Source organism: Anopheles ziemanni, chromosome 2 (genome assembly GCF_943734765.1).
Source record: "Anopheles ziemanni chromosome 2, idAnoZiCoDA_A2_x.2, whole genome shotgun sequence".
NCBI classification, from domain to species: domain Eukaryota; kingdom Metazoa; phylum Arthropoda; class Insecta; order Diptera; family Culicidae; genus Anopheles; species Anopheles ziemanni.
The window spans coordinates 30036343-30060769 of record NC_080705.1 but is presented as its reverse complement, the minus strand read 5'-3'; the positions used below and the strand labels follow the sequence as shown (position 1 = coordinate 30060769).

Below are 24427 nucleotides of genomic sequence, written 5' to 3'. Positions count from 1 at the left end.
AAATATTTATTTGCCTTTCCTTGCCACCTTTTCCTGCATTCATTCAAAATCGTCCACCTCTGTTTCCAGTTTATGGACCACATGATGGCCGGTATTGAGGACATCGTCGGCAAGACGGGCAACTACAACATACGCGATAAGTTTAAGAGATTCGACAATAGGTTCATTCGTCCATACTTGATCAAGAATTTACAGGTACGCCCGGTATATCGCCCAGGTGCAATGGGCACCGTACTCCACGCAAAATAAACTTCAAACATGCTTTGTTTCTCCTCTTTCTCCCTCTCGCCTCCTTCTCCCTTATAGGGTCCGGAGCCGAAGATTTTGGAAACCTACTCTAAGCTAACGATGCGAGACGCCATGGACTACATGCGCCGAAACCCATCCACCATCGGACAAATGTCTGGAACTGAATCAATGAGTGCATTATTTAGAAACTACACGTCCTACTTCGGCGGAAGGTGCGGCGCGACAATGCTCGGCACATGGTAACGGGAAATTAATAGATCGATGCATGCCTTCCTCCTTCTACACCGTGTGGTTGTGGTTACCCTTTGGTTTACGATTCTGTATGATTTACTTTTATTATTTGTTGTTGCTCTGGATCTTTTTACACGCCTCTATCGGAACTCAAACTATGGTTTCACTATGGTAAAGGAGAATTGTGACACAGCGTTCTAATCGGGGATTAGTATTGCTAAACATTAATTCAACAGTGATGTTGTTTCCAGCTGCTCTGCTGTTTTTAACAAGCCTTCTCAACCAATTGGCTGCTGCTGAACAACGCAAGAAAAGTGTTTCTTTACAATTAAGCTAACCATGGTGCAAAGCAAGCCTCCCTAACAAATGCTTGGTTCCTAAAAGTGCTGCACAAGCTCCTAACTTGAACTCAAAACAAAGCCTACTATACTGTAGTGTAACACGATTTAAAATATTTTCTTCTCTCAGTAAGCTGTGATTCGTGTGCGGCACCATAGTAGCTGAAGTACATGCATCCATTTATTAGTTCCTTAGCATTGAAGTAGACTGTGCCAGTGTTGAATCTATCATTGCCCATTCACGCTCCTCGTTCTTTTACTGACGTATCACCTTTTTTTGTTTCCTTTTTCACACCCGGTAATAATTCTTTACTACAGCCCTAGTTTTACGAATCTTGAAAATTCGACGCGCAACCTGGACATGCAGGAGTTGGACTACAATCCGTCGAAGAAAGATCTGACGGATGCCAAGATACATCATCTGCTGTCGGAGGAGCTTAAACCGTACCGCCGGGTAAGTGACCAGCGTCGGCCCCCAAATCGTCCCGCGGATCCACCCCAGACGTTTGGATCGACTGCCCTTGCACTAAGTCATACCTTGCACACGGTCAAACCCATTTTGGCCTCCGTTCGCCGTATCCCTATCAGTTTGCTATACACAAGCTCTGACCATTGTCTAGAATTAAAAAAATCAACCACATTCTACAGTAATTGGTTGCCACCAGGAGGATACACAACATGCCAGAGACACACTCTATTTGCCCACTTACAGACTGCGTAGATGCTTTTCTTGATATCATGCTAGTGAATGTGTGTGAAGTTGAACACTGACACCGTCCCCGAACGGATTGCTCTACACCACAAACAAACCACAACGTCCCGCTACTCCACGTAGGAAGAATACCGATGTTACACAGTCGCTCACCGCTTTATATTAGATATCATGTCAAATGTATTTTTTCTCCCATTCGGTTTGTGCTGATGAACAAACTTGGAGCAGCCAGCCAATCCTTTTGTACAATTTCCACCCATTTCTCATCAAACCTGTAGTTTTAAAATCGCACAACAAAACATGTTATCGGTTTACCAAAAAATTTACATAATGAAAAATGTTTTTTCTCTTCTTTTTTCCTCTCTTTCACCATGGTCAACAAAAATTTGTTCCAAATTCCTAATTGAAACACAACAAACTACCGAAACGAAAACTGAACGAAACAATTTGAAACATTAAAAATTAATATTTCGGATCAAATTTAAACATCTCGCTACCGTTCGGCGCATTCAAACATTATACAATGTATTTATCATCTGGTGCGCTTATCATGCCTCAACGACATGTCGTTCGCATACGAATCGTATTTTGTGCCTCAACTTTGCTTTAACTTGTTGGTGTTACCGACCGGACGCTCGGAAAATTTATCAAACATAAATTTGGAAAAATCAATCCATCGACACAACGGGCCGAAAAAACAAACAAACCAACAAAAAAAATATTTCGTCCCATGTTCCGATCTTGCCAACTTGCCCAATTAAATAATGCTTCGGTTTACCTCATGGTCTGTGACGAAAACATTACGATTCACACTCCCGTACGACGAAAATGTGTTCCCTGAACCTCAAAAACTGTCCCTTCCTGTGAATTATCCACTATGTCAAACGAACTTATCAATCGAATCAAACCGAAGGCTTCACTACATACGGTACGAAAACATTACAATTTTATTCTACTGATCTACCTTTATGTTTAATACCTTTCGTTGTTTCACTTTCACGCAAACTACTCTTTCGGATTTACCTTTCCACACTTGCGTTCGTTTTTTGTACCGACTAATCGTTCGATTCGTACCATGTTTTCAAATTATGTTCAATAACTCATTCGTTCAAACACTCGTTTTGTTGTCTGTTCATTGGAAACCCATCTGCATTACCTTGTGACTTTTATTGTTTGTGTTGAGCGTCTGAAAACAAAAATATTTACACTAATCCTATATTTCTATCCACGTGTTCCACTGTTCTTCCGCATCCTGTAATTGATGTCCGTGCCGCATTCCTTTCTGTGTATCGTTGCGTAAATCCAAAATTTGCGTGTCCGTTTGTGTGTGTGTGTGCTCTGTATTCACTGTTAACATTTCACCACGTGATCGCGATCGACTGCTGAACGATCGTGTTGTTCGGAAACAAACGTGATTGGCGATCACACCGGCAACTACTGTAGCAAGTGAAGGTGCGATTTGAACAACGAAATGTTATCCTTCTTTTCAGACCTTTTAGATCTGTACATTGTAGAGGATTTTCCATGCCTAAGACAGTTGCACGTTTGTTCTAGCTTGTACTTGAGGGTTTCATGGATGCATCCGTGAGACCAACTTTCTTTTGTACATATATTATTTCGAAGTTTGATTTCCTCTTTTTTTGTGGCCATGCCACAACTGTACATATGTGATACACACTGAGTGTATTGTTCGTTGATTTCGTTCTTTATACCGTCTGTTCACACGCTGTTTCAAAAATCAAATTTGCATGTACTTATTTCACCCCAATGTTTGAGAATGTATGTGATATAATACTTTTATGAGATAATTATCCGTAATATCATGTTTTGTCATTGACCAATAAAAACACGAAAACACAAGTCCTTCAGAATATTCTCTCAGAAGATTATAATTCTATATATTTTTTTTTCTACCAGCTGTGAATTATTAAAAGATCCTACCGAATAAAACTTAATATAATGTTATTAATTCAAGTCCTTTTCTTAGTTAACCCGTCGTTGCTTTCAAATAGTATCAAGTATCAAATAGAAGATAACATTTACATCTGTACATTATTCATTTCTCTCGTAGATAATAAGAAAAGAAAATCAAACATGCTGATCGGAAAACTATCCCTAAACAAGCATCTCCTTTCGAAATCATAATGCTTCTTTCCGTGCGCTATCCCGTCTAACTCCTTATAATCATGCTTATGGTAGCACTTCAATATTGAACAACAACTAATAATTAACCGAGGCTATGATACATTTCGTATTACTAAATAATATAATAGTAAGCTTTTTTTTTAAGACAAGTTAAACGCACAGTATCTTTTTGGGTTTGAGTTCTTCTAAGTAACGTTACCAGATACTACTTCAAATGGTCAACGGAATTGCCTTGCAAAACGGCAACAAGACAAGCAAAATTAACAACCAACACAATCCTTTTCGTGTTCTATAGAGACGTTTGTCGTTTTGTGTTTGGTTTGTATCTGTTCGTACGTGTTTTTCTTTTCTTCAAAATTTAACTATTTGGAGTGTCTATGTGAACCACGAATAAGGGTTGTTTAGTATTTAATGTTTTTACATCATAAGCCAGGGATCTTTACTAAAATCGGTATGTTTTCTTCCGCAGGCTCGGAGACTCAGCTACAGCCGTCACGCTGTTGATGACCGAGACCTCTCGACACAGGTAATCGCCACATGCCCCGCGTCCCCATGCGACCGTTGTTATTAACATTGTGTTTTTCTTTGATTTTAGGTCAACTACAAAATGCAGATGAACATACGGCGTATGATCAGCGAAAAGAAACACCACAAGCGCAGCAAACGAGTAAAGGTATGGGGACGTCCAAGCGTAGTGTTGCGTTACGGGTGACGCTTTTTTTATTTTGAGATTTTAATTGTCCACCTCCGTGACCATTCGTTTCGACAGGATGGCAAGCAGCAGAATCACGTCTCGTTCCCGGAGTTCGTGCAGAACGGATCCGCGAAACAGTTTGCGAACGGTACGAATGATATCGTTATGACTAATGATACAATTACGATTACTACCGACTACCATCCACCACCACAACCACTAGAACCACCACCACTAACCGATCAAGAAAATCGCAAAAAAAGTAAACGAAAACATTCTCACAGTCTTAACAAGTACCGTAGATTAGAAATAGGTAAAAAAGAAGTTCATTCCTATGTCATATACAATTTTTGATCGTGTGTCGTGTACTTTGCCCGTTACTCGTGTATCTTGCGCAACTTCTAGTATCTATCCTCATATCTCCCTTTTTCTCTTCTTAGTAGTAGAATTATTATATCGCACTCCTTGAGATAAATCTGTGTTCATTTATCCCTTGAGATAAATCTGTGTATTGTCAGTTCTGCACTTAAAAATACCTAGTTAATCTTTAATTTGAGTTAGTGAACGCTTTTTAGAGTACAAACTGTTTGTGAGTATTTTTTGGATGCAATGAAATTTACCCTAGCTTTAACAAACAAATGCTGATTATCAGTTTGTCTCTGAAAAAGTTGTTGTAGCTGTTTTCTTTGTAGTAGATTTTTTTTTGACTTTCGATACAGATATTTAATCATAACAACATTCGATACAGATATTTAATCAGTGTTATTTCAATGATGTACGATGGTGTGTCGTATAGTATATATCTGAGTTACATGTTGTTTACCATTGGAGGATTAAATTATTGCCTTCAAACTTTTGTTTATGCTGTATAACAAGATGTTTATCATTATTTTTTACTAGGAGTTCTTCTTGTTGTATTTGACAACTATTTTTTTTTTAAATTATCCAGTAGTATTATCTTGTTTTTTATTTCATGTGAAATGATCAGTTCTGAACTGAATTCGCTAAAAACCCTTGTGTTAGTATGTCACGAATTTTTGTCTATCTCTAAAGTTGTTATGGTACGTCTTGTTTACTGCACTGTTTCTATCCAATCACTTTCTAAAGAAATGTTTTACTTTTTTTGTGATACAAAATCTATTCATCCATAAATGATCAACTCTTTCATTTTACACCTTTCTGTCAGTGGTATAGTGTATTCGTCAGTATTTCACCAAAGTATTTTTCTACACATTATTTTGCCCATCCTATTGTTGAGTATATATTTTTCTTTTGCGCGCATTGCAATATTTGTTAGTTTCATTTAATGGCTTTATCTTTTGGTTGTTTTAATTTTATATTTTTATGTGATTATTCTAAGTACTTACTTACATTATCATCGGACAGAATTATTCTATTTTCGGTTTGCTGTGCGCTCCAGTAGACATTAATTCACCATTTTCTTATTCTATCCTGCATTCGAAAACCCACCCACCTCCTCACGCACCCAATGAATACGACCCGACCACAGATTATATCAACGAAGTCCTGCACGAGGATAACGAGGACGAGGAGAGACAAGCCGGACCGGCGGAAGACTGGGACGGGGGTGGCCTAACCTTTACCGCCAAGTCATCGCGTAAGTGTTGAGCAACAGCAGCAGCAGAGGGCCTCAGTGGCCCTTTGTCCGCGAAATGCCGTTTTATCTTCGTTTGTCTATCGGGTCCGCCTACGAGTCCTTCCATCTCTTCTATCACTTTTTTAAAACTCGTCTACTTAAGCGACCATGGGGGGTATCGTGTGTAAACAGACAAACACATGTCCGAATGTTCGCAGCCGTGGATCGATTGCTTGATGTAAATGCATTCAGTTATGGTCGATTCGCACGCAGCAAATCCGTTTGCATCTGTTGCATCTTTTTGAGTTTTCTTCTCGACTACTGTCTTCTAATCTCTTCTGCTTGATATCTTTTATCTTTCTCTGGATCTTTCCGTTTTCCCAGTTACGGTCTCTATATCTATTTTCAACTCTGTGAGCTTTCTGTTTTGTCATTTTTTTGTGGTACTTCTCGTGTGCGTGTGTATTGAAACTGGTTGAAACTGGTTATTAGGTTTTGGTTTGAATCTTTTGACTACTTGAGCAGGAACTTTTCCTGTCTTTGATGTGCTGTTAATATCTCGTCTCCTGTTGAAAGGGCGAACAATTTAGTGATTCACTTTGGAAAATAACGCCAATTTAGTGTTGCATGTAGTAATTGGAACACTAAATTAATTGTTGTTCAATCAATGAGTTTTTCTTTTCGGTTTGATTGTGTTCATTTCTCTCTTGATGTGACGACGTGCTAGGAAAAATGTTTGATTTGTATTGTTAGACAGTTATCGTCTACCATCGTCCTTACGCCCTTATCTAAATGTTTTGATTTGTGTTATTAGAGACTTGTCGTTTTCACAATATCAATTTTTCATCATTGGAGCCAGAACCCCGTTTTCCATCTTCCTTCTATCTTCCCGCACCGGGAATTCTTTTTTCGGTTTGTGTTCGTTCCGTTTTCTTTCTATCAATCTGTCTATCTCTTTTTCTAGCCGAATCGCCGGCTGTAAGTCTAAAACAATCCCTTGCGTCCGGAGGAGACCGTGGTGCAAGTAAGGCAACCGCCACTGCTGGCGCTACTACTACTACTTCTTCTACTCCTTCTACTACTACTACTACTACTACTAACAACAACAACAGCTCTCTGATCGCACATATCGCAAGCCTGCCCGGGTTCGATCCCACAAAGGCACGCATTGTGAAGCACTACACGAGCAAGTTCACCTCCTCCTCCTCCTCTTCCTCCGCCGCCGCCGCCATCCCGTCCACCTCTAGCATTATGGGCCCGGGCAGCAGCAATCCCTCCCAGCTCAAACCCAATAGAAACACCCTCACCCTCACCACCTACAACAGCAACAGTAACTTCAGCATCAGTTCCGCCTCCGACAGGGAACGGATCACGCCGACGGCGGCCGAATCGTTCCTTCCGTGGCGCAGGGACCGATCCTATCAGAACTTCGGTATGTGTGTCCCAGGCCTAGCAGCCGCATTTCCCCCCACTCTACATACCTTTCGCTCGCTCGCTCGCTCGCTCTCTCTCTATCTTTCTCTGTGTTCCTATTGCAAGCTCTCGCTGTATCGTTCGCGCGATATTTGATTTGTGTTTGCCAGTTCTTTGCAAGCATTTGCTGCGAGTTTTTGGTCGCCGTGCAAGCTTTTTCTGGTTACGTTGAGTTCTTGGTTCGGTATGGTTTCTTTTGCCTTTCACTCGGGTAACGCAGAGAAGTAGAGCGAAGTGTGCGACCGAGTAAATCCGGTCTACAATGCCGTTCCGGTTTAGCAATGTTTAGCTCGGCGGGTTTATGTCGCCGGTGGCACTAACCTGTTCGGATTAACGTTAATCCTTCTTGCGATGGAACCAGTTTTAGCTCACTAGGAGAAGTTTGCAAGCAAGTTTGTTTAGCTGTTGATTGTTGTTAATTTCTTGAACTTTAGTCATTTCATATACTCTTGTTTTCTCTCGTCAGACTTGTTTGTATACTTGTTGACACATACAGTTCATTGCATGAAAATTGGAACATTTGGCATATTTTTTCATAACTTTTGTTTCCTTGATCTGAAAATCTGTACAAAATATGACAACACTACACTGATTACAAACGATTTATTTGAGCTTACGTATAAGTTTGAAAATATGTCATTAGTGGGCTCCGAAGCCTAGCCCCCACCCCCCCCACCTCAAGCAAAGTTCGTGGAGGCGCCTAGTCACGCAACTGAGTGTGTGTGTGTTTGTGTGTATGTGGGGAATGGAATGAATTCCGATAGCGCCCTCTAGGACACTATAGCACCGCAAATGTCCGATGGACGGACGACACTGAACTCACTGTTGTATGTTGCGGCGGACTGTTTCACTTTCCTACACTCATGTTTTAGTACTTCTTCCGTATGCGTGTAGTAGCCATTAATGCACAAATTATACCACGCTGCAAATGCGTTTCCGCTGGGTAATGCTAAACCCATAGCATAACATTGTTTGTTTTCTTTCGTTCGGTTCGTATTATCCGTTTTGTTGTGAAGTTTAGCTGCTGCAATGGTTTTTTTCTTTTATTGTTTTCCTATGTGTCAACCAGTTCGCATGTTTCGATGTTATTTTTGTCACCCATTTTTAGCACCGGAAAACAAAAAGCGCCACACATCGGATGCTTTATGTGTTTTTCCACATTATTCTGTTCTGTTTAACGGAGAAAAGCATACACTATGGTGTAGAATTCATTTTGTCATTCCTCATCTTTTTTACATCTTATTATCATTTATCTTTTCGTTCATCAGTCGATGAAAGAGGTGCCGAAAAGGAGGACAAACGTTTCTCGCGAGAATCACGAGTGTTCGAAGGTGAGTGGCGAAAACGGACTGATGCAAAAGAGGTTTAATTTTATGTAATTTATCTATTTCATTCTCGCTTTGTTTTAGCGGAACAACGTGTTGCAACACCGACGGCCATCGAAGCCGTCCTACCATGGAAGCGCGTGGACGAGAATGACGAAAATGGTGCTATCAAACAGAACGAATTCCCATCGTGGGCTTCGAACAAGGAGTATTTAGCTTATAATTCACCAAGTGCAACGTTTTTGGGTAAGTCTTGGAACTAAATTGTCCCGCTGGCGCATGGCCAGCGGGGAAGTGGATATCATAGAAGAAAGAATCTTTCAACGAATCTCGACGACGACGGAATGGAAAAAAGGGGCCCACCATCCTGATACCCTCTCCGACCTTTCTCGGTGGTGACACACACTACCACAGCAGCCTTACTGGTGGTATAGGCATGGCCCCTGGTCAGTTTGGACAGAGGGAAAGGGATTATTATCAGTTCGATTTCTTCTTTCTGCGTACACCAACACCTTCGATTTCTCGTTAGTGCCCACCCAGCCCCGCTATCATCTGTTCCATTGCCAAGCCGAAACAGTTATGCAACGCATCAGGCGTTAGGAATTTCGAACCACGTACCCAATTGGCGCAACTGCAGCATTTATAGCCGAGCGATTTTGGGATTTGTGCATGTTCCCGTATCACGGAAGATACACATCAGTTTAAATTCTTCCATGCTTTGGTTGATTGATTATATTTTTTGTTCTTGTTTGACTTTTGTTGTATTTTTAGAATTTTTATTCACACCCTTTCCGATCACACAGTATGAGAACCAACCTACCGACCCTAGAAAAACATAAAACACAGTACAACAATCAGAAACATTGGAACAGTACCGCAAACAGAGGGAGAAAATTCATCTGATGAAACAATTCATTTGAACTCAGCACTTGGTCTCGTACGGCAAAAGAGCTTAGCTTTGTTAAAAATTAAACATTTATTAGAAAAGAAGCAAATTTCGTTGATGTACGATGCGCACTGCTTGAATATTACATAGTGTCCTTCTTTTTGTTTTTTATATTTTGGACCTATTTTAAGCTTCCTCAACCTTTTATGGCACCTGCGTGTTGCCATGACGACGGTATTTACGACTTTGTGTGGACTTTGCATCCATTGCGAGTCCTTCGGCTTTTCCTTCGTGCTGGGAGTGTTTTTAGTGAGTTTTCTTTCTGAACGTATTCTGCACAACGGGGCCGCTGGAAAAGCGACGTATGCTCCTTTGAATCGTTTAGCTATTTCATTTGTTCTCTAGTTTTTCACTAGCTTCCTATCCCTGCGTCTATTGTTTGTTTAAAAATCTTGAAATATTGATTTTCTTATTCTTCGTGCTGTTTTCCCAAGTGCCACGATCAATTCGGTGTCTTAATTGTGTATATACGTGCATGACGAATGAATCGATATCGATGTAATGTCCGTTGGAAAATATGTGTAGGCTGAACTAAACGAAAGCATCATCTGCTAATGCTGCTGCAGCTGTCGCCGCCAGCACCAAGCGCTATAGTTGTACTAATGCTAATGTATTTCACTGTTGTCGATCATTCTTCGACCAGTCTTACCCGGTCGGCTTGTAAAGGTCCCTCGTGTTACTTCAGTACGCAGTACCCACTCATCACTCTTTCCGTAAGCAACTTGCACCAGCGCGAGTGCAGTTTATGTTCATTATTGAGGTCCAAGATCGTTTATTTACTTTCATGTTAGTTGTTTGGTTTTCACCTTTTCTCTGTTGGTTAAATCACAACGACGTGTGGTCACGAACAGACACTCGTTTGTAACGAAATCTGATACTAGCTGAAGTGTCAAAATTTCCATAAAAACTTTACGCCTATACGCAAAGGAAAGTGTACTCTCCGGTTACACTTTCGTAAGCGCACCCCGTCCCCCGTGGCTGCCTACCAGTGTTCCATTTTCCGTTTCCGTTCAGTTGATTCTACATTTTAGTTTCATATAATTTTCTGCATCCGCGCATTAGCTTGCACCTAACCGCATTTTTATCATCTATCCGTGCCTTCCCCGTATGGTTTCTCTTTTCTCTTTCTCTCTTTCTCTCTCTACGACACCACACTGCAACTACCGCATCGAAAACCACCGACGAACCACTATCACACCACACACACACGCATATGAAAATATTTTTTAAACAATCACAAATCTTCTTTCTAACGACGTGTGTTGTGTGACCCGAACCTGTTGTCCTTCCCGTCCAAACAAAATCCCCAAACGTGCCTCAATGCACCACGCTCGTTTGTGTGTGTGTGGGTGTTCGTGTGTGCGTGCGTGCGTGTGTGTCGCTGCCACTCCACGGCACGCCTGTGTGTGTGGTCCCTCCTTTGAACAAAAAAAAAAAACAATAATATAAAACCACAGGTGGCCTAACGCAACCTAAACAGGCTAAGTCCGTAATAGGTCTGTTCCGGCGCGAGAGTTCCGGTTCCGGCGGTGTCGTCATCGGCGGAGTGACGGATTCCGAGACATCGACGCCGGTGGCGGCCACGACGCCCGTCGGCCGGGGGGCGGCCGTCCCCAAGGACAAACGGTCGGCCTCGATCGCCGGCTACATCACGCTCGATGGCGGTGACCCGTCGGCCAACCAGGTCCTGGACCCGCTCGGTATCTCCCGGGCCGTGCCGCATGCGAATGCGTTCCCGGTGACCGCCAGCCATCGGCGCAATAACCGCCGGGGATCGATGTTGGAGCTGAGCGGGTAAGTTCGAACCAAACGAAACCCCCTTCTTTATTCCCTGTTTTTCATTACGGCAAGGACGTAATGCTCCCGAAGACTCCGAAGAATAATCTTTGTTTTTAGATCTTATTTCAAAATTTATGAAAACGGTTTTACTGTCAAACGTTTTGACCAAATTTTAACTAAACAAGCGATACGCGAAATATGTTGACAGCTGTCACCAATATCGACAGTAGTCAAGATATAGGATTCGAACACTGAACGTAATTTTAAATTGGATTTCCATTTGGTAGCATTTGGTATGGTAGACAAAATGTGAAAGGGCATTGATGATGCGGATGGTGCCATCTTGTCCCACCGTATTTTAACCGTGCTAAGCACATTTTTACTCGTACGTTTAATGATACCTTCAAATTCTTCAAATATTCGTTGCATGAGTAATTTATGTAAAAGTAGAATTGCTTTATCGTCGTTTAATATCGAACCGTAAACAGTATATTCGTGTATTCGTTGTGTGTGTGTTATTTGTGTAGTACCCTAAGCGTAGTAGATGTATTCAATATATCTTAGTTGTTAAGCACATACTCTAATGTACTATTTTAAAAACTGACTAACAACAATTCATTCACGTTGACCCACTCACATCGTACACCCGTATTATACGCACTTCCAAACAGTCCTCAACCTTTGTTGGGTTAAAACAGTTAAACAGCCTAAGCCCAACGGTACATCAACAACCCACGCACTCATTATTTACCGTAAAATACACATCACCGTAAAACACACGACTACCGTAAACTAACACAAACATATTACAGCTGAAGGGAAAAACTAACACTCACACATAATTCTCACTAAACTCTACACATCCGATCCTTCAAAATTTCCTCGATCCTGGAAAACCAAGTTTTGTTTGTTTTTGCCTCATTTTTGGGGCAAAATAAACGTTTTACGTTTCAATATTTGTTCCTGTAAGCAGCACTTCTATTGATCATTTCGGTTTGTTGGGTTCTACCTTATTTTTTTCCTTTTTTTTCCCAAACACATGCTAGTGTAATTTATTTTTCCAAATAAACCTCGTAGTTTGAAATTCTAGTTATAAACTTTCATAGCTATGAATTTTTGGTTTTGAAAACGGTTTGTTTTTTAAGACACTTATGTTGCCACTGATATCAAAGTGATACATCCAGGACGGTCTCTCCCGCAAGTGGCTCGTGTGTGTGCCTTGGAAGTATTTTCCATCCATGGCCGTCTTCTAAGCGACGAAGATCGAACGCTCGTTTCAGAGAAGTGACGGGAAAAGCCGGAAAAATGTGTCTCTCTAGCGGTAGAGTGAGTGGCCCGTTTAAAATCATTTTTTTCTCTCTTTCTCTCTCTTTCTCTACATTTCTTCCTTGCAGATAATGTGGCCTTAGCGAACAGTTTTCAGCGGTAAATGTGTGCTCCTTTTCAATTCATAGACTTGCACCAGACCACAAAATATGAAACCCACGCTTTTAAATGCGCCTTTTCTTTCGATACCGATAGCCGCCCGGGGGGTTTTTTGTTGTTTTGTTTGGCGGGCGCCACTTTTTCACGCCAATTGCCAAAGCATCTAGAACTATTGCAATTAAATTTTCTTAGGCATTTTTTTTCTACTTCTCTCATTTGTTTTTCAACACACAAAACGCAACGAAAGAGCGGTTTGTGGTAGTTAAAGTTTCTAGAAGCCTAGCCCCTGTGCCCAAATGCTGCTTACTACTGTAGATTTCTGTTTTCCTTTTTTTCCTCTCAACCTCTTGGATGTTGCTTCGAACACCAAATAAGTAGTTATCTTGTTTGTTGTCCAATTTCTGCGTTCAACTTTCAATCGTTTATCACTTGAACACATTTTGCAAATGAAATTCCATTTCGTTCCGTGCAATTCCACTACTACATGTCATAAGTTTTTTGTCGTTTTACGCGTACAATACAATTCCAATCAGGCTTTTTTAGTGGTTTTGTTTTTAACATTTCATGTATCGTTTTGCGCTCTTGCTGTTCTCTCGTTTGATTTAATCTATTCAGTTGTGGCGTCACCTGAATGTACCGCGAACTCACCAAACCCGATGCAACGAAAGCAACGAATATTTCTCTCTGCACCGGTCTCAGCTTTCGAGCTCAGCAAAGCCCTCGAAGAAATCTGTCATGGCCGGCACTTCCATTTATTTAATGAAACCCTGTTGTATTGCAAATCGGTAGTGAAATTCGATTTTTATCTTCACCAAGGATCACAAACAAATTCAAATCGAACACCATTCTCTCTAGTACAACAAATCATAGAAAAGAAAGCTTGTAATTATAAAAATTTTAAAAATGAAATCAGGATATCCGTTGAATATTAAAAAAAAGTTTTAAACAAAGCATTGGAGTAGAAGAGAAACAAAATACAAAAAAAAAACAAACAAATACAATAACAAGCAAAACAAACTGCAAAACAACATCCACCTCAGGCCTCAGAGACACAATACTCTACCCACAAACGCATGCGTCAGTTTGTCAGCCGTTTTTCGTTTTATAAATGTTCGTTGTTGTTCCCATCTCCGCAGGCTGCTAGTGCCCGGACGTCGACCAAGCCGGTACACCCTCGAGCCCTTCCCCGCTCCACCGCTCGAGGCGGATGACGAAACGCCTTCGTCGTCAAAGTAGAAAAGCTAGAGACAAACCGAGCGGCTGCTCCATTTGCTAGAGCCAAAAGCCAATAGCAAAACGAAAACAATGATTGAATTTTTTATCCAGACAAAGGAAACCCAGAAGGGACTTAGAAAAGAGGATCCTCGAGCAAGTGGACAGTTTGAGTCCTTCGCTCCTTCCTTTTGCGAACAGTTGCTTTTCCAAATCGTTCCCAACGATCATCCCTTACCATAGAGAAGTTCCCACCATCACAACCCCTTCAAAATACAAAGGCGGCTAACCTAACCTAACCTCAAACCGGTCGAACAAACGGTGCGACCTCCATCAACAAGACGGATGGAAAGGTTGGTGAGGCTGACTGCGGCAGGAGACGACGTTCCCGAGCCTACACCACCATCGGCGTCGAAGATCGCGTAGTGAACATGGGCTGTCTAACAACTCCTCTGGTGTATGGGTGTGTGTATGGTATGGTTAGTCGGACGGAAGGGCCGGGTGTAGTGCATGGTAAACACTCCAACAGTGAACGACGACATCGACTCACCGATCCCGGTGCTAATGGTGTAGGACTAAGAAAAGGAGGAGGTGCTACTCTATATCCTCGCTATCATTCTGTTGCATGTTGCATGTTGCGTATAGGTGTGTTGCGATAAGAAAAAAACCCCTCAAGAAACAGGGGATCTATTCTACCTATTGATTGTGCCTTGTAGAACACTCTGTTGATAGGTTTGTAGAGAGCGTCGCGCTCGTCCGGTTACCATGCGTTACGTTGCGTTACGTTTACTTTGTAAGGTAGGTCCATCACCATTAAACCAATTAAACCCCGTAAAGCTTAATAGTAATGTTGTAGTCACCAGTGAGCTGGATAGAACAAAGTAGTCCCAAAGGCCATTATGAACAAGATAACCGAATATGTATACCTAGATGTAAGGTTAGCGTAGTCGGTAGCCATACTTAAAGCATTGTAGACTCTAGTCTAACCGGCCAACAATGATACCAACGGTATACGCAACTAGTCTTGCGCGATTCCACAGCGGATCAATCTCCTATCGCTTGTGCCCAATTTTATCACTATCTTCTAACGTTTCTGTTACTTGCCTTTCTTAAACTATACCTTCCTGTAACTCCAGTAACTTAAGCTAGACTCGTGAAGTGAGTGGCACCGTGAGCCGTTGCGGTTTCTACAATGCATTTTTCCTATTTTCTTCCCTCCACAACAGGTACAATACGACCGATTTTGACTTTAACATTGTGTCCCATCGTCGCTTGTCGATGAAATGCTGGTATTTAACTGAATATTTCACTTTAATTCTCTACGTTAAACTCGTTTGTTAGTCTCTCCATCCGTTTTGCTGCAACCATCGTGTTTTAATCTTTGCTATCCCATTAAAGTAAACACTCACATACACACACAAGGTCCCAAAATCACACGGTTCAATATTTGATCTTGTTTGTTCTACGCCACTACTGTTAGTGCAAACAAATTGTTTAATTTGGTCGCAAGCGTTTCGTGAAACTGTGTCCTGTTAAATTCTTCTTTTTTCCTCACCTTTTTCAATCCTGTTTCTAGTGCAACTTTAGTGCAATTTTACAATTCGGATGCAAACTTGCCAACAAAACAAGACACACTTTCGAGGAATGTTGTTTTCTATCCTTCACAAAATTCTACAGCCGAATCATAGCCGGCAATCTAGTTTTCTTTCTGATTTTCCTCCTTCGCTATCTCTCCACTAACACTCCTTAGTTCCTTCTCGTTTCCACACAAGCAACGACAAAATTCCTGTTGTGCATTGGAAAAGTATCGGATCGGCAAACGGATGACGATGTGTACTTAGCATTGTCGATGGAAGAGTCGGATTTTTCTTCTCAACTCTCACCAACGACTTTTCCGTCAGATTGTGACATAAACTGTGTGTAGGGGATAAAACCGAATTTATGGTTCCGTAAAAATTAACCGATTCAATTGGCCCACCAACTCACTCCTCCACTAGAAGACCTTGCCTCTTACTTCCTTTCTTATCTACGCAATCTATTAACTCGCTCTATCTCACAAGTAAACGTTAACTAAACTTATTCTTAAACAATATAGTAGAGTTAATCTTTTAAGCATTTTAATTTGTGGCATGTATTACCAGCTGAAAGTATTGAACAAATTCATTTTTATCGTTTTACCCTAAACGTGCTATCCCTTTATCGTTGTTTGTAGCATTATTTGTTTTAGCATTCGCCCCTTTGCTTGCATTCTATTAGGAAATAAGCGTAGCTAAATGTTGTAGAAAAGAAAACTGTACAAACCAGGGATGATGGCCTGCTAAACTTCTCCACTGCATCGAGATATGTTATTATAGGCTTCCATTTCAATGGTGGAGTTCAATAGGAAAACAACAAAAAAAATACACCTCCCGCTTCCCAACGGCCGGAGGCTACATTTGGTTCCGATTTCGATGGTGTTGTGGATAGTAGAATAAGTAGTTCGTTAACGATTTCTAAACAAATCAAACGGTTAAGTAAAGCACACCGGTGGGCTTTTGGAGCGTGTGGTGCAAGTTTTATTCTAACATATATTTTAACAATAGACACTGAAACCAGGCGTTAAATATATACCATAATCTATTGCATAGACGAATGTTGCTTGTTTCAACTTTTGGTAGAAGGTGCAAGAAAAAAAAAACAAAACAAAACCGGAAAGAAACCAAGTTTCCATTAGAAGATTTTCCCTTGCAATGGCAGTTAAAAATATTCGTTCAGTAGTTGTAGTATTCTCACCCACACACGTACATTATCAGTATCGCTGGTGATCTGCACATTTGCAAAGTTCGCACATGCTTAACCATACCTAAATTTTAATTAACGTTAGCTTTGTATGTTGTACAAAATTGCATGAAACATTTTGAGGATGTATTACTATTAGGTGTATTGCAAAATTATGTTAATCTGGTTGATTTTGCTGTAGTATTCTTTATCCGGGGATTAAGACTTATCTTTAATCTATCTTTAGATTGAACTAGATTTTTTATTTCGTTTTTCCTATTCCAATTCACCAAAATCGCCTTCTCAAACTGTTTAAGTAGATGTAGATGTAGATTTTTGAAGAAACTCCGCATAAAATTCTAAAAGTTATCACATGCCTTCTTTTTCTTGTATGTTGTTACCAAATTTAAAAATAACCGGGCGCCTCCATTTATTCCGCCACAAACAATTTGAAATCTACCAGGCGCCTCCTTCTGGTTAAATCTGAAAACCACCAGGCGCCTCCATTTGGCTAAATCTGTAAACTACCAGGCGCCTCCATCTGTCTAAATCTGAAAACTACCATGCGCCTCCTTTTTGGTGCAAACAATCGAAAGCAGTGGCGCTCCTCCACTTATTTAAAATTTTGATTTGTCCCAATCGATAATTTTATGTTTGAGCTTTCCTAAACAGTTTAATTTTTATTTTCAGTCAAGTGTCGTGACTTTATTTACTGGGTAGTGGGTTAGATTTCCATTGCTTTAAAGATCTTCTAAGTAAGAAGGTTTCTTTTTTTTGTGGGCTCTAAATTGGCATTAACATGTTAACCGCCATCATCGGCTCCATATTCCATACCATTTTTTACTAACATAACTCTTCATTTAGAATACATTGACATTGTGGCATATTGGGGTTCTTCGTTTTCTTATACTTCCGTTGGGTATTGGATTTATACGAATCGTCTATTCGGCCTGTTACGTGGCTTACGTTAGTTAGTGTTGGTTCTTAGATGTAGAAAAGGATAGTTGATATTCGCCTTCCCTCGGGTATCCAGTTCGTCCGTTGGTGCGCATTTAACGCTGGGTGGCGTGTTTAAGGAAACAAGTTGCCCATTTTATGCTCGGTAGTGGTGGTTTCCTTCGCCAGTTGCGGTAGTTTGTCCTCCTATACTTAGTGCAGTTTGCATTGTAGCCCGTATCGTATTTGAAACTGCTTCATCTTCGGTGGAAGTTCGTTTGCATTGTTCGGTTGTTCATTTACGTTACGTTCAATTTTCACGTTCAATCCGCTCGTTTCACACACGAATATCCGCTGGCCATCGAATCGTCCGCAGTGCTTGCAGCATAATCGTCGTAAAATAAAGAAAATCACAATGGCCAGTTAGGGTCATCAGCCGTGAACATATGTATATCTTACGCCAGCATCATGCAGTAGAGCAATGCATTATGCAATACACACTTTAGTGAATGGGTTAGCTGAGAGGGGGGAAAATACAATACCACACACACCCCCACACAACCACAATCGTTGCATTTAGCTCAAATTGTCTCACCATCGCAACGTAGATCGCCATCAAAAGTGTAAAAATTCCAATCTGTCATATTCGTATACCGTTTCTCTTCCCTTTCTCTCTCTCTTTCTCTCTGTTTCTTTCTCTTCCCTTTTCTCAAAACCTTTGGCCCGTTGTCCCTGATTCCCGCATTGTTTGATGATGTCATTGACTGAATTTTCCTACTCACGCAAACACATCATAAACACTCCATCGTGAAAAACCAAACACAATCGAACCCCTCTTAATCCTTCCCAAATCTGCAGCGAGGCAATCCCAGAAGAGAACTACACCAAATCCCTGCCCGAGCGAGACAAGTACGGAGCCCGCCGAGGACCGGGTCTAATCAAGGCGTCATCCATCAACACGCCCAAATCGGCCAGCCGACGCCCGGGCGGTGGTCCCGTGAACCCGCAAACGACGGCCCTTCTTTCGGCCAGCTCAACCGACGAGGATGATGACGACGACGACGGTGCCGATGACGATCGGAGAGGTGACACTCGGACTGGGAGTGCCGGCCGGCGGCTGAACGGCGCTACCGAAGACCCGGACGAGGACGAGGACGACGACGAGGATGAGGACTGTGCGGACGAGCAGCACCCCATTTGAGAGATAATCATCTAGGGTAGCCGTTGCCGGTGTTACACTCTGCTGCATGCAGCAGCAGCAGCAGCATTAACGGGCTTCTCTTCCGGACGCTTCACGTCACCGTGGTTGGCCGACCATACCAAAACCGGCCGCACACTATGCACAATTCCTAGCGCATTCAGCGGGAGTCCCTCGGGGGGCTGAAGGAGGGAGGGGGCGTGCCAGAGCGCCAGGCGACGCAACAATTAGCGCTTTCTTCCAACTCGTTCTCTTACATTCGAGTATCCGATGCCTTAGCGAAATCGCAGCGCCACCGTTCGAATGTTGGTCGTGACATGATAACGTGTGCGTAACGTTATGTAACGCGTAACACTATCATCGCTCTCAAGCTTACTTTGATGTCCAATTTTCGATCAAGTCTGCATTATTGGTTAAAGCTCGGATTATCTACATGCGGTGCTTGCATTTACCCTTTTCGAAATTTTTTTTTTTACCAACAATCGCAACCACAATCACGTACGAAAGTTACGCTTTTTATTCAATGAAAAATTACTAAACTCAATGAATTTTATACTACTTGACAAATTGGCTTCCTAGATCTTGTTCCAGCATCCAGTTTGTCCATGGTCGATTTGGATTTTTTTTATCGCATCAGTTCGATATTCTTTCATCGTTAATTTAAAAATTTCACTGAGTGATACAAATCAAAGAGAGCTTATAAGAACATGTGTGTTTAAACATGAATTTTACCTTCTCTGAAAAATATCAATTCCAGACATAAAATTGAATCCATCGAAGTAAGCACGACGTGACATAGCGACGCGGGAGATCATATTCGAACAACGTAACCAAACGTTACCACGTTACACCACGATCGTAGGCGCTGGCGTTTACTGCGTTTATAAGTATTCGATATCATTCCGTTTGCGCGTGAGTGTGACACGCAAAGCAGTAACATTAAGTTGTAGTAGAGGAGTCGGGGTCGGACCGTACTTAGATGGGCAACATTATGAGGCGAATCGGAACGTGGTAAGGAAATCAAGTAGCTTAATTTTTTTTCACTAGGTTAAAACAATACAACAACCTGTAACAATCGTACGTTAGCTATATTACTAGGCGACAGTGTGTTGTGCCGATGTAGTCTCCGCAGAACGAGGGGCATTGAAATGCACTGAAACACATACACACACATAATCTGGTGCTAAACAAAACAAAAAACTTAACGATGGTAGTATTTTGGTTGAGCATTTTTTGTGTCTAGAACAAATGGCCCCCGTTTCACACTATCTTAGGCATCAGGATCACAGACATAACACAGAGACAGTTGTGGTGAAGTGCCCTCTTCAGTAGCATAATGGTTATAAGCGCATAACTACACCGCTTTCATGAAGCTAGCACATTGTTAACGGCTGAAAACTAAATAAAAGGACGAAATAGTGAACGATTTTACCAACAACCCAAGCCCCAACCCAATAGCCAATGAATTAGGAATAATTGTTAAATCGCATCCATCCCGCTTGGGACGACCAGAGGCCGCAAATCGTAAGATTCCATAGCTAAACATCCAAAGCTCAACCGTTACGAGTAGCGATAATACATTCATATCTCGCCTAACGAGCCCCATTGATTTTATTAGGCGTTATTTTCCCGTGTGCAACATTTGTTTCGAGCAAAATATTTTGTCTATCAGCGAGATATGAGCGTACGACATAAACTAAAGACAACCAATAACGTTACCAGTTTCCGTCTAGCTTAACATCCGTCGTTAAGGATGGTTCTCTAATCGAATAGCTCAACATAAGCACACACTTACACACAAGCCGCAGAAACGAACCGTGCATTTAGATCCTTCTTTTTTTTTCTGTAGCTATAGACCTTCTTTAGGATATTATGATTGTGATTTGTGAATGGATATTATTTAAATTGTGTAAAGCATTGCGTTTAAATGTCCTTGATGTTTCGGTTGGTCCATTGTAAAATTGTTCTAGTGTGTTGTATTTCGTTTAAGTTTGCTATGAAAAAGGAAAAAGTCTAATGCAACCTGAACGGAAGGTGGGAAGGAAATTTTATGGGTTTTCAGTTTTTCGGAGCACCCGTTCACAAATCACCAAAAATGCCAAAATTAACACGCACCGTAACGCTTCCAGTCTTCGAGGGGGGCGCTAGTTCTCTTTCTGTAGTGCCGGAAACGATTTTGCACAAACGATAGGGCTGACGCTTTCATACATGAACAAACAATGGCGCCTCGTAGGGCAAGCAGCAGTTCTTAAAACCAGCGGCAACAGTAGGTAGGAAGAAGGGTACTTTTAGGCATTAAGTTACACGACTAGTGTTGGGCTTTATTTCACCCGAAACCCGGGTCGATGGCACACAAAACACAGAGGTATTATTACTTAACAGTATCGATTAAGCTAGGCGTTACTGACTTAGGCACACATACGACCGCATCCGCACTGGATGGCAATGTGCATCGATAAGGATGCGGCAAGGTACGCCACAACAAGTGCAGTTAATTCGTTAGTTCACAGGTAGTGAAAACAAAAATACAAGAGAAGAAAAAAAACCATAACGGCAAGATATATGTTTAGTGGTTAAGCGCCTTCTGTTGTTGGTTGGTGCAGAAAACAATAGTCTAATTCTTACTTTGCTTCTATGTTTTCGTTTCGGCGATTTATGATATTTTTATGGCACTATTCTTAAAATAATAAACTGATCGATTTATTTGTTTTTCTTCCATTTCCTTTCTTTTCTTTAGTTGTTTTACTTTTTTTACAAAGGCATAGGATGATACGGATAAAGAAAAGTCTCTAGGGTGGAACATTTTTAGACGCCATCAACTTTTTCATTTCCGAAACAGTCCACTCACACACACACACACACACACACATAACATACCGAAGAACATGCTGTGAATTGGGGGTTACCAAAATCCGACCGGGATTCGGTTGGGCGCACTTTCGCAGGGAAAGGAAGCTGGCGGATTGGCGAAACCCCGCGATAGTACGTGGCCAAAATTAATTCGGTGCACAGCGGGGAGGGGAACAGGATAACCAAAATGCGATAAACAGAGTTATATATTGTTAAATAAAGCAGAACTTTAAAGACTCTAGGTCCACAGAGTAACAGGAAACAAGTCCCACAGAACCTTAAAGAAACACAGCGCGCCAGAGGGAATGGGCACATTCGTCCATCCCGAGTTGCACAACGTAAACAAAAAGAAAACAAAAAAAAAACACTTAAGCGAACTGTTGCTAAAACCCCACAACCCTAAACCACGCCGGGAACTCGGCATCGCAGCACGGTGGAAATTCAATGCTTCATTCCCATTACCCTAGCAGTAGGAGAGAAAGAGAGTACACTTTAAAGGGAACTGGGAGGACCGGAGTAAGCGAACAATTATTTACAGTTGATACGCTGGCGGGTGGATAAACGAACTGAACTGACAATGAATGGGTGTGAAACGGGAAACGATAGGAACTGAAGAAAGAAGCAGTGGCCGATGGGAGGAAGAAACTTGCACTGCAGCGCCAACCGAAAGGATAAATACGGAAGAAGCGAACACCACCAAAACTTGGAACTCTTTAAACAGATGCAAATTTGAAAAAAAAGTTGTGGTATGAAAGTACATAAACGATTTAAGGAGAAGACAAATAAAGCACAACAATAGACGGGTGGGGACAATTTCTTATGCAACACACTGCAGCGAGAACCGTACGGAAAAAAGGGTACGGATTACGAACAGTGGTGAACAACAGGAAACAATACCGTACGGGAGACGATACGAGCGAACCCGTAGAAAAACTCGAAACCTAATGGATCAAGATTAGATAAGGCAAATAGCAACAAAGAAGAAAACGAAAAGATTGTGAGTGAATGAAGAATGTAAAGGAGAGAGAGCGAGGAAGAAAAAAAATAATGAAACGATAAAATATAAGATAACAAAGCGTTATAAAAAAAAAAGTAAAAGAAGCTTGAGAGAGTAGTCATCAAAATATCACAATCCGATAGCAATGTATTTAAGACACAGTGTTTTTCATTGCTCATGGTAAACTAACGACGTTTTGGTTGATTTTGTTTTTATTTCTTCCCATACTTTCAATTTTATTATTCCTTGATCTCTTCGTTGGATGTTGTGCAAGTACTACTTATGGAGGAAGCCTTTCTTGTTCATTTCCTCTCACATGGCAAACATCAAACCCTTGGCTGGATGTTTTGCATATCATGTGTTCCGCTTTCATTTGTTCATTTTTGGATACACATGCAAAATCGAGTAATTTTAATCAGATCGATACACTAAACTCCCGATTTTGTCTTATTACTTTGCACGCAACGATGGTTATGATTATTTGTCTCGTTTGGTATTCCAATAGTTTCTGCTGCGTTCACTCCATGGTTCGTGTTTGTGGTATCTGGGTTTTTCCGATTTTTTTATTATTTGGTTTCCCTCGTTTTCATCTCCTTTTCATCGCCTCCTCACCCTATCGTGAAAATAGTAGACAGTAAATAATGGCTTTTTGTTTGTTTTTAGTATTTTTCATCAATCAAACAACATACACATTTTACATTCAGTGTTACACTTTACGATTCGAAATGATGGATGATTTATTTTGACATCTTGTTTTTTATTCTCTTTCTCTTCTGTTCTGTTGTTATGAATTCATTTCATACTTTACTCAAGTGTGTTTAATTATCTCCTCTCGAAGGGTTGTGTTTGCGAAATTTACGTTCCAGCTCTGTGGACCAGTGGTAGTTGTGGCGTTAGTTACAAGCTTGAAGAAGTAAGCAGCTGTGTATTCCTGGTTTTGGGGTTTTCCCTTTCCACATCCATTCTTTTCTACATTTAGTGGTTATGTCTATTGATGCATTTAATTGTCTTTTTCCAGTGGTATTGGTTGTAGTTACAATTTGTCTCCTCTCGTTCCCTCCTTCATACATTATTTGTTCGCCTGGTCACACTTAATTGTGTTTGATTAATTATCTACCTGCTATTGCATGTTCATATGTTTTTTTTTTTTTATACAACGTTCCTTTAAAACGGGACCCTCCTGTCCGACCGTCGCATCTTTCCCGACACCAATTGAAGAGTTTAATTTTCAGTTAGCCCATTTTGAAGAATTACTACACTCAACAGCGAACGGTATTGAAGTATCAATGGCATAACTGTACATAAGGGTATCCCATTGAGAACAGAAGAAAATAACAAAATTTAAGGAACCTTTCATTGGAAAACGAAAAAAACAGACACTACCGAAATCAGCAAACCGGCAGAACCGTTCATCCGAACTCGATCTCGTTTCCCAAAAGCTTACAAGAGGGGAGTTGTTTTATGCTTCTTTCTTTCCAGCAGTACTGTTGCCAGCTCCAGCGATTTAGTATTGTTTGTTAATTGCGTTTTAATTCATACAACTTTACTGTCTCTAATATGCTC

At 41.1% G+C, this 24427-nt stretch overlaps 1 protein-coding gene across 1 annotated transcript in view; it reads left to right on the top strand.

The window, feature by feature from the left end:
- The window catches only part of LOC131293354 (sodium/hydrogen exchanger 3), a 33771-nt gene extending 14751 nt beyond the window's left edge, over window positions 1-19020 (top strand). The window contains exons 9-21 of the mRNA XM_058321434.1: window positions 70-195; window positions 307-488; window positions 1137-1272; window positions 2444-2458; window positions 4145-4201; window positions 4271-4348; window positions 4445-4517; window positions 5880-5987; window positions 6931-6990; window positions 8708-8770; window positions 8849-9010; window positions 11168-11504; window positions 18678-19020. Of these exons, the coding sequence (XP_058177417.1) occupies window positions 70-195; window positions 307-488; window positions 1137-1272; window positions 2444-2458; window positions 4145-4201; window positions 4271-4348; window positions 4445-4517; window positions 5880-5987; window positions 6931-6990; window positions 8708-8770; window positions 8849-9010; window positions 11168-11504; window positions 18678-19020 (1740 nt within the window). The remainder of the gene's footprint in view (window positions 1-69; window positions 196-306; window positions 489-1136; window positions 1273-2443; window positions 2459-4144; window positions 4202-4270; window positions 4349-4444; window positions 4518-5879; window positions 5988-6930; window positions 6991-8707; window positions 8771-8848; window positions 9011-11167; window positions 11505-18677) is intronic.
- Window positions 19021-24427: the final 5407 nt, after the last annotated feature.